This window comes from Hordeum vulgare, chromosome 2H (assembly GCF_904849725.1).
Source record: "Hordeum vulgare subsp. vulgare chromosome 2H, MorexV3_pseudomolecules_assembly, whole genome shotgun sequence".
Taxonomy (NCBI): domain Eukaryota; kingdom Viridiplantae; phylum Streptophyta; class Magnoliopsida; order Poales; family Poaceae; genus Hordeum; species Hordeum vulgare.
In genome coordinates, this window is record NC_058519.1 from 572,824,237 (window position 1) to 572,834,521 (window position 10,285).

The window sequence follows — 10,285 nt, forward strand, 5'->3', positions numbered from 1 at the left end:
GAAATTCATCATCACATTAAAGCCAAAGTACAGTAGTGACCAAAATAAATACATAACGTTCATACATAGTTCTCATTATTGAACAACATATAGCTCTTTAGAGAATCTAATTAAAACATACATTGAAACTAAAAAATTTAAGTGCAACAACAAATGTGATCATAACCGCAACTAAGGTACCAATTGAACCAATGACATAATGATACCAAGCCTTAGTATGAATGACATATTTTCTAATCTTTCTAATCTTCAAGCGCATTGCATCCATCTTGATCTTGTGATTGTTGACGACATCGGCAACATTCAACTCCAATTTGATCTTCTCCTCTTCAACTCTTTGTAACTTTTCTTTCAAGTAATTGTTTTCTTTTTCAACCAAATTTAACTTCTCGACAAGAGTTTCTATGTCGGTTGGAATTTCTGGTTCACATACCTCCTAGATTAAAAAATCTATGTCATGTTGGTCGGCATAATTGTCATAAACACTAAATAAAACAAATAGTTATAAAAGATAATATACATCACATTCGAATCATAAACAGGACGAGGGCCGACGGAGACGGATACCAAAACCATCACACTATATAATAACAAACAATAATAAAAGTAAGAAAATTACACAAGTATCTATCTAAATCATACAAGTAAGAACTTTTTTTCTTTTAGAAAGAAGATAAGAAGAAGAGGCTAACCACGGTGGTACCGGCGCCGAGAATGGGCGCGAGCGATCGACGGCGGTGAGGACGGGGACGGGACAGGACGGATCGCCAAACCTAGACAAATCTTGAGGAAAATAGAGCTTGGACAAGGAGCTTCGAGAGGAGAAAGCTTAAGTGTGGCTCGGGCATTTCATCGAACACCTCATGTGCATAGGAGGTGAGCTAGAGCACCACAAAGCTCTCCCACGGTCGGTCAAAAAAACAGAGCAGTGCACTCCTGTGCTCACGGGCAGGGGTATATATAGGCCAACCATTGGTCCCGATTTGTGGCTCGAACCGGGACTAAAGGACACCATTTGGTCCCGGTTCCAGCCATAAACTGGGACCAATGGTGGTGGACCAGGACCGAGGCACATTGATCCCGGTTCGTGTCTGGAACCGGGACCAAAGGGGTCAGACGAACCGGGACCAATGACCCACGAGACCCAACCGACGCCCTGGCCTCATGAACTGGGACCGATGCCCCCGTGGATCCCGGTTCGTGAGTGAACCAGGATTAATGGGATTTCAGGCCTGGACCAAAGCCCTGTTTTCTACTAGTGTTACTCTATGCATAACATTGGATGGTTTACATAGGAATGGGTACATAACACTATAAATGATAAGCCTAGTCTCAAAGAGGGCATGCAACTTTGTGCGTATATTCCAAATAAACCCACCCATTGAGCATATTTGGCACCCAAAAAAATAAAATGGCGAAGCAGAGCATTCCATGCATTTTTTTCATCAGGAAGAATATATGCATATTTCTAAAGTTTCATTATTCGATAGTATAAATGGAATTCATATTTCAAAATGTTATGGCATGTCATATGAATTTTCTGTTAGTACAATCAAATGCTTATTAATAAATTTCCTTCATTTAACTTAAATGATAGTGTGCATGCAAGTAAGTACTCCCTTCGTTTTTTTACTCAGCATGTAAATTTTGTTTGAAGATAAACTTTATGAAATTCGACCAAATTTATATAGAGAATATCAACATATGTTCAATACTACAATTATACATTATAGAAATTAATTTCATGATGGATCCAGTGATATTGATTTTGTGTCATGAATATTGATATATTTTCCAATAAATTTGATCAAATTTTACAAACCTTGACATCATACAAATCTTACATCTGAAGTAAAAAAGAAACGGTGTAGTTTGACTAAAGGACAGATGGCCATGTCAATATTTTCACCAGTACAAAACAATTATACCAGTACTAGTGGCTTCGTTCTTCTATAAACTAGTCTAGTGTTACGTACATTGCTGAGCTCATAATATCTAACACCGAGCTTAAGAAAACTCGTATCATTGATTGCAAAATTTAAAAAAGGTGGGCCACGTAGAATCTCTACAATAAAAACAAAAAACATGGCAACAACTACACAGTACAAACATATATTAAAATATCAAATTCATAGAAAATACTCGCTCCGTCCTAAAATAAATGCCTCAACTTTGTAGTAGCTCTAGTATAAAATTATATTAAGCTTAAGACACTTATTTTGAGACGAAGGAAGTACTCCTTCCATCTTAAAATAAATAATTTAACTTTATACTAACTTTATACTAAATTTAGTAAAATATTAAGTCACTTATTTCGAAATTTATCAAGAAAAAACACTTATACTAATCACCGCTAAACAAGGGGGCGACACCAGCTAAAACAATCTTTGGACCTCTGATCCAAGTTGCTTGAAATGTATGTAACTCTTGTATACCCGTATACAAACCTGTATACCGCCGAAAAAAGAAGAAGAGAAAAAAAACAGACATCAGGGGACTCTTACATCGATGTACAATTCTTTGGCCTTAACACGAGGATGAACACCTATGTTACGCAGGGACTTGCTTGCTCTACCGGCCACCCCCTCTGCCTCCTTGGCCGGTTTGGGGGACAGAAGAGAGGCTCTCTTATTACACAGAACGAATCAATAAATAATGGAATGGCACGAGAGGAATTACAAGGTGAAAAAGAACAGTCGCCGTCGTCGGTGATGGTGTGATGTGATGGCGATGATCGACTCGAGGAGGTGATGCATGTTCGAGCGGTGACTCGGTGATGGTGATGTTTCGAGGTTATAGCTTCTCTGGAACTGGAAGTATACTGATGGATGAGCAATGGTGCTGAGCCTTTATTGAACCATGGCGAGGAAGGAGCTCGACGGAGTCGATGTCGGCGCTGCTGTCGTCGCGGTGGTTGCCGGTGGAGGTGCATTGTTGGCGCCGACCGGGTTTGGCCTCTGGAACTGTATCCTGTACTGCATTTTGCCGTCGTCCTCGCCGTCCTCGCCGTCGTCAGTGTAGTCATCGCCCATGTCGTCGCTGTCGGTCTCGTCCGTCGTCAACTCCCGTTGCGGCTGCTCGTTCAGCTCCCTCACAGTGTCTTCTGGCTTTACGGCAAGCGCATATCCGGTTAGTTTCCACCCCAAAACATCCATCGATCGAGATCAAACACGCTAGCTGGGAGGGAGTAGTAAATATGGTGTGCGTCATTACCTTTTTTACGCCCAGATCGACGTCGAACGTGGCCGTCGTCGGCGTTGTCTGCCCGTTGCTTGTCGGCACCTGCGCGGCTCCGACTCCTCCGTTGTTCCTCTTGTCGTTGTCGTTGATCTTCTTCCCCTCGATCTCGATCTCGATCTCGTGCCGGTTCAGGTTCTGATGCTCCGCGACGGCAGGGACTGAGACAGATACGGCGGCGTTGTTGGCGGCCGCGCCGCTGCCGCCGCCGCCGTTGTGTTTCTTGCGGTAGATGGCCTCGAGCTGGTGGAAGTACGGGCATGTCTTGGAGTCCTCCGGCCGCCTCTTGTTGCTCTCCTTCACCTTCTTGAAGTACTTGTTGATGTTCTCCCACTTCTCCTTGCATCGTTTGGAGTTGCGGCTGTAGCCCAGCCGCCGCATCCCGGCGGAGATCTCCTCCCACAGCGGGCCCTTGGGTCCGTTCTCCTGGTAGCGATTGTCCATGTCCATGCGCAGCTGGATAAGCGCGTGCACCTCCGTCTTGGGCCACCGTGACGACGACGCGCCCCCTCCGCTCTCCCCTCCTCCCAGTCCCAGGCCAGCGGCCTCGCCGACGTGCTGCTCCGTGGCGACGGGAACCAGCGCGAGTGATAAGCCGGCAGAAGTCGGGGCCGGTGCGCTGCGGGGCGTCCCCGCCTCATCGTGCGTCGTTTCCTTGTGCTGCGGTGGTTGCGGCGGCGGTTGCTGTTGGAGAGCCGGCGGTTGCTGTTGGAGCGGCGCAGCTGGGATGGGCTTGGGCTGCGGGTGATGTGTGGCCTGTGACGGCGGAGGAGGAGGCAGCTGCTGTCGAGGTTTCTTTGCCGGCGGCGGGGTCTGGGCCTGCATCGGCGTTGGCATAGGGATGACGACGGGTGGGACATGCACGGTCTGCCCACCGATGCGCTGGAGGAAGGCGATGATGGAGGCGTCGCGGGAAGCCGCGGCGGCGCGCTCTTGCGCGAGCTGCTCCTGCTCGCGGTTGAGCCGGGCCACCTCCTGCCGGCGCCAGGCCTCCTCCCTTGCCGTGCGCTCGGCCTCCCTCTTCTCCATGGTCTCCAGGAACCGCTGCTGCATCTCCTCTTGCCTCTGTATGACCTGCTTCATCAGGCCCTCGAAGAAAGCCATCATCTTCTTGCTGCCGCCGCGCTTGCGCTTGCCGACACCATCCGGGCTGCCGCCGGTCTCCGCCGTCATGTCGTCATCCTCAGAGGCGTCGTCGTCATCCGACTCAGAGTCGGACATGGACGGGAAGCTCAAGCCTTGCAGGCTGACGGGCGGCGGCTGGGGAGGCTCCACGGCCGGCGCAGGGGCCGCGGAAGAAATTGGGGCCGGTTGGATCGGCCCCGGCGGCGGCGGCATTGCGCTCATCGGCTGGGGCGACGAGAAGGCGTGCATCTGCGGCGGGGGGGCGACACCGGCAAGCTGCAACTGCTCCTGATGCTGATGCTGCTGCTGCTGCGAGGCGGCGGTGGCGGCGTGCAGCGCCTCGAGCTCCTGGAAGAAGCGGTAGCTCTTGCCGTCCTGCCTGCCGGCGCGGCCCTCCTTGGTGCGCTTGTAGTACTTGTGCACGTTCTCGAACTTCTCCTTGCACTTCTTGGAGCTCCTCTTGTAGCCCAGCTCCGCAAGCTTTCTGAAACCAAATCAAGACCAAAAAAACAGCAAGGTTAATTAATTACTCCCGTAGCGTAGTACTCTTACAATCAATCAATCAATCAATCAAAGGATTAAATGAGCAGCGGTGCGTTTACAGGAAGAAGAAGAAGAAGCTTCGAGCGTGTGTGCGCGTGTGCTCTCTTTCTCTTCCTCTCCGGACGAAAGAGACAAGGAGACGGAAGGACAAGGAATGGCGAGAGAGAGGGAGAGAGAGAGGAAGCATATAGGCAGAATGGGAATTAGTTAACCGCAGGCCATCTCGCCTTTTTAGGGGAATTGAAGTCGTAGGAAGACGACGGCAGTAGAAAAAATGAGGCCATGGGAGGGAAATAAACAAAGATGAGGGCCGCATTGGGATGGGAGAGAAAGGCTGCCTTGCTTCTTTTCCCAAAAACTGAAAGCGAAAAACAGTGGCAGACTGCAGCCTGCGGCCGCTGCCTGCCTGCGCCTGCCCCTGCACTCACACCGTGGTACGAGCGATCCCCAGGAGCAGCCCAGATTCTTACCACCACCCTAGGCTACCACCCCTACGCGCGACTCCTCCCCGCCTCTCGCTGAAACCGAGGAGCATTTGATTAGATCGGCCGGGAAAGGCAAGGAAAACTGCAATTTCGGGCACAATCGCTGCGCATAATTTGCCATCATTTCATGTGGAACCATTCCATTCCAGCGAGCGCTAAATTCCACGAAACCGTTAGCCGCCTGCGCAGCGCATGAGGGAATCATGCCCAAGACAAGCTGCTGCTGCTGCTGCGGTGAATTGCGAAATGTGTATGGAAATTACAGTGTTTTACTTTCTACATCTCTCTCCCTTACCTGGAGACCTCTTCCCAGAGGGGGCCCTTGAGGGTGGCGTCGCGGAAGGTGGTGTCCATCTCCGACCGGATCCTGATGAGGGCCAGCGTCTCCTCCCGCGGCCACCGGTTGCCGCCCGACCCCAGCACGCCGCCGCCGCCGCTGTTGCCGCCGGAGTCGCCCAGCATGTCGTCCTCGGGGAAGCTGCTTCCGCCGGCGCCGCCCAATTCGTCGTAGCTCGGCTGCTGCTGCGGCTGCGGCTGGTGCTGCTGGGTCGGCGGCGGCCGGCTGCTCAGCGGCACGGGGCCCGGAGCCGGGTGCGCGGAGAACGGCCCCATGCCCGGCGGCGGCGGCGCCCCGTACTGAGGCCCGCCACCCTGCTGGTGCTGGTGGTGCTGCTGCATGGATGATGCCGCCACGGCACCTCCGCCTTGAACGCGCGCTCTCCTCTGAAATTGTCCGGCGGGTACCAAGCTAGCGAAGCAAGGCAAAAATCTGTATGCGCAACAGGTGGTTGGCCGTAGAACTGTGTATAGAGCAGTTGAGACGGCCGGGGAAGTACTAGTGAATTGTAGGCAATTGATTGTGGTTTCTAGGCTAGGCTCCTTCCTAGCTCATCTCATCTCATCTCCTTCCTCTCTCTCTCTCTCTCTCTCTCGCACAGCACACACACCGAGTGAGTGTGGTGTGGCGTGGGCGGAGGGAGAGGGAGTAGAATTGGAGCGAGCGGATGAAATAGGAAAAGGAGCCCTGCGTAGTACAAGTAGGGAGGAAAGGGAAGGGAAGGGAAGGGAAGGTCCGGAGGTGGAGGACGGGCGATGGCTGGGGAGGGAGGGAGGGAGGGGAGGGGATGGGGAGGATGGTGAAAAAGAGTGGGAGCGTGGACAACTGGAAAGGGCCCCAAAGAGTGTAAGAAAGAGAGAGAGGTGGGAGGAGAGAGGAAGCTAGCTAAGCAAAGGAGAGAAGAAAAAAAGAGAGAGAAAGTAGGAGGGTGCCCCTACAAAGGGAAGGGCTGGTGGTGCCTCTACTGATTGATCTCTACCCTACGACTCTTCCTCCCTCCCTCGCTCCCTCCATCTTCCATCACTCCCACCAAGAACCTAAACTCCACCGCAGTACACTCTGCAGCAAAGGTAGTATACGACGCCCTATGTATGTATGTATGTAGAGTTTTGTGTATGCGCCGACGACGGCGTTTGTTACGGGGGCGGTGGCGTTTTATAGCGGATGGTCCAGGGGCGTGGTGATAGACAGATATGGGGAAATTTATGAGCCGGGCATGGGGACAAAAGAGGGAGGGTGTGAGTGTGGACTGCGCAGGCAGGCGGCAGCGGTGAAACGGAAACGCCTGCATGGGCCGACGCCTCACCGTACACGTGTGCTGCTGCTGCGCCGGGGCCGACGTGGCGCCGCCGGGCGGCGACAAGTGCGCCGCGCTGACATCGTCCTTGTCCGCGTCGGAGCGCGCCACGCTCACGCCGCGCGCATGCATCCATGCATGCATGAGCAGCCCGCGCGCGCGGCGGCCGCCGTGCCGCATACGCGACACGCCCCTGCCCGCCCCCAGCGAAATACGGTGGAGATAGATAGAGCTTTTTTTCTTTCTTTCTTTGTTTTAGATAGATAGATATATACTCCTAGATAGAAACGGCGGAGATGGAGTGACTGGATAGGTATATCTCCTAGCCGGCTTTCTATCTTTGAGCTAGGCCGATATATTTTTGCGGTCGCTGGAGAGAAGAAAAGATTTGCCTTTGCGTGCATGCCGGCCGCGTGCCCGCGCGCATGGACGTACGTGTTGCCGCGCTGCATGCATGGCGTGTCCAGCGAGCCTCCCCCCCCCCCCCCCCCCTCCCATCGACCCGCCGGATGGGGAGGCCGGCGCTCCTTGTATTTACTCGCCGCGGGCGGGTGGTGGCAGCACGGCGCAGATGCGCCTCGCCACTGTGTCGGCAGCTTCGGTTCAATGCGCGCGCGCGCGTGGTGAAAAACGTACGTACGTTACGTACCGCAAGTTGGCGCCGTTGCCCCGTCAATTCATAACCAACTCGATCGATCGTCGTCCAGTTCCAGATAGATGGATGGATAGATATTGCGCATAAGTCTGAGGAGCGGATTTGAGCATCAGTCGAGCGAGATATGCGCATTTGGTTGATCACTAATGTAGCAAGATGTGGGTATCCTTTTTCCCGATCTGTATTCGGCTGGCTGGATCTACGTATGCATGTGCATGAGGAGCATGGCCGCGCGTGGTTGGTCTGGTTAGGCAATTAATCACCGCACCCGCGCCGTGAATGGGCCCTTTGCATGCGTATGTATCGGTCGATCGATCAATAAGGAGTAACTCTACTGCTGCTGCGGCTGTAATTTCTGCCACGGTGAAATTAATGGCTTAGATAAACAGGGTAAAAAAGGAGTGTGATGAGCCGGGACGCCAACGGCTTAAAACGGGATGGTACAATCGGTACTGGGACCCGGGCGAAACGGACGGTTCTCAATTTCTGATGAGGTGGACGCCGCTGTACGCAGCATGGTTGGTGGTGGGCCGGATGCCCTGTAGGCCCAAAGCCGCGGTAAAAGAAAAAAAAATCTGCCATTCTTACCCTCGCAACTGCTTCTCAAATCAAAAGGAAAAATAAATTATAGGTTTCTTTCTCAATACGCATTAATTGGGACAAAATAATTAAAATCACTCCGTTTATACCCGTACTGCCCCAGATATAACTAGAGATGTACAGTACTGTACAACTGCACATGCGTCCGGCCGGTATACTAATACTGCGGTAACTACCACTTGGTTGAGGCCCATCGCAGCTTATGAGTTTTTTTAGATTCCGCTGGAAGCGTCCCGTCGCAGGGTTCACATGTCAACCAGCAATCATGCATGTTTACCACTCTGGCACGTATCAAATTAGTTGTGTTTTTTGTATTTTTATATATGTCAAATACGGTGGATCGATGCGTATGTCTATATATATACCAAGATAAGCTAGATGATCAATAATTACATGGAGTGTGGCCGAAGCAACACATAATATGCAGGAGTACATGCCTTGGTTGAAAATTTCGCACCCAACCACCCGTCCGCCACTACTAGTTAATTATTTGTGACTACCGCAAGGAAATTATACTGTGATCTTCGCCATGATTAATTGAAGCATCAGGCTGTGTGTTATTCACTGCTATGAAAAACCTATCCATTTGGACCACGAACAGATGGATACTAGAACTCAGTTTTGGCGTGTTGATACGGAAGTGGTTAGTATTATTAGGCTCAATCAATCAGTCTCTTAATTGAGCAGTCATGTACGTGTAGCTTTCAGGCATCTGCTAATACAGCTCGATTTTCCCTGACCTATTATTTTTACTAAAACCGGGACATATGCCCATCCCAGATTTATGTCAGTAAGAAAAACACGGGCCCACGAAACAGAATGGCTTGTGAGCTTGGAAGAGAGCAATAACACAAGCATGTGCTAATACCCAAACATTCCCCGATCTATTTACGTTTGCTAAACCGGGGTATTTGCGTATTTAGAGAAGTATCCGAATGGAGAAGACGCGGGCCCGGTGAAACAGAATGGCTTGTGAGCTTGGAAGAGAGCAATAATACAATCTTTTTATAGCTAACCAACAAAATAATGTTTGGTGCACGCTGCGACGTTGTCTGGGCCTCCGCCCTTGCTGTACCATTTGCCTAACAGTCATGCATGCATGTCGCATTTGTTGCCATTCCACCGTCGTGCTATCTTTCCGCTGAATTATTGCGTGCACGGGAAAAAGAGCCCGCCAAATCACCTTCGCCTTCTTCTTATTCTTATTCTTTTTTCCTTGGAAACATTTTCTGGTACCTGCCGAGTTACCTGACGAACCGTGCGGCGAAATGTTGGAAGCCAGCGTGCGTGTAGCCGGGCGGCAGAGTTGAATTCTGTTCCGGAAGAAACGAGGGAGAGGGCTGCTTGCGTCGTTAAAAAAGTTAGCCATGCTCCCCGCAAAAAAAAAAAAAAAAAAGTTAGCCATGCATGCATTGTGTGGCTGAAGATTGGAACGGGACGGGAACGGTGGTTTTTGGAGAAGAGACGAGGCCGCGGTAGGAGACAACAGTGCACCGCAACAGCGGTGCGGGGAGGTCCACACTACGGGACGGAGGTGAAGGGGGCGTAACAGTGAGGCTACTACGGAACGTGGCCTGCGTTTATCGCAGATCCTACCGAAACCCCACACCTCATTCGTCCCAATTTATACCCCCTTCTCTCCCAAAATAAATATCGTAAATTTAATATAACTTTGTATACACTAAAACTAGTAGTATAAAGTTAAGACATTTATTTTAAGACGGAAGAAATAGTAACTACATTAAAATAAAGTACACAATCGAACGATACACGACGATGAGGTGACTCCATACAATACAAATTCTAAAATAAATGGATCACGTACAAGCAACCGAAAAAGTACATAGAAAGAGTTAAGGACAACGCCGATCTATGCCCTAACACACCTGAGCTCCACAAGAACGCCGTTTAGAGGGAAAACAGTGTAGAGCGTCGCCGCTGCCGAGTCAAAAATGGATAAGAGGGTCTTGACCCGGAACTCTCACACGGATAGGAGCACCTCAACA

The 10,285-nt window shown here is 50.8% G+C and overlaps 1 protein-coding gene across 3 annotated transcripts; it reads right to left on the reverse strand.

Moving 5' to 3' along the window:
- Positions 1-2,376: 2,376 nt before the first annotated feature.
- On the reverse strand, positions 2,377-6,850 carry LOC123427385 (trihelix transcription factor GTL1-like). Of its 3 annotated transcripts, none has more exons than XM_045111413.1 (3): positions 5,686-6,850; positions 3,214-4,846; positions 2,377-3,107 (listed from the first exon to the last, which is right to left on the reverse strand). In XM_045111413.1, exons 1-3 carry the CDS (start codon positions 6,066-6,068, stop codon positions 2,850-2,852), a joined length of 2,274 nt encoding a protein of 757 aa, XP_044967348.1. In that variant the 5' UTR covers positions 6,069-6,850; the 3' UTR covers positions 2,377-2,849. The 3 variants fall into 3 exon arrangements, with proteins under 3 accessions (XP_044967348.1, XP_044967349.1, XP_044967350.1); XM_045111414.1 differs by lacking the exon at positions 5,686-6,850 and adding an exon at positions 4,965-5,245; XM_045111415.1 differs by having other exon boundaries at positions 3,004-3,103.
- Between the last annotated feature and the right edge of the window lie 3,435 nt (positions 6,851-10,285).

Bases quoted from the DNA above. Each gene is read 5' to 3' on its own strand.
- LOC123427385 (XM_045111413.1), bottom strand. From the start codon at position 6,068: ATGCAGCAGCACCACCAGCACCAGCAGGGTGGCGGGCCTCAGTACGGG. The intron at 4,847-5,685 runs GTAAGGGAGAGA...ATTTGGTTTCAG, and splicing joins CTCTGGGAAGAGGTCTCCAG to AAAGCTTGCGGAGCTGGGCT. The intron at 3,108-3,213 runs GTAATGACGCAC...CTTGCCGTAAAG, and splicing joins TCGATCTGGGCGTAAAAAAG to CCAGAAGACACTGTGAGGGA.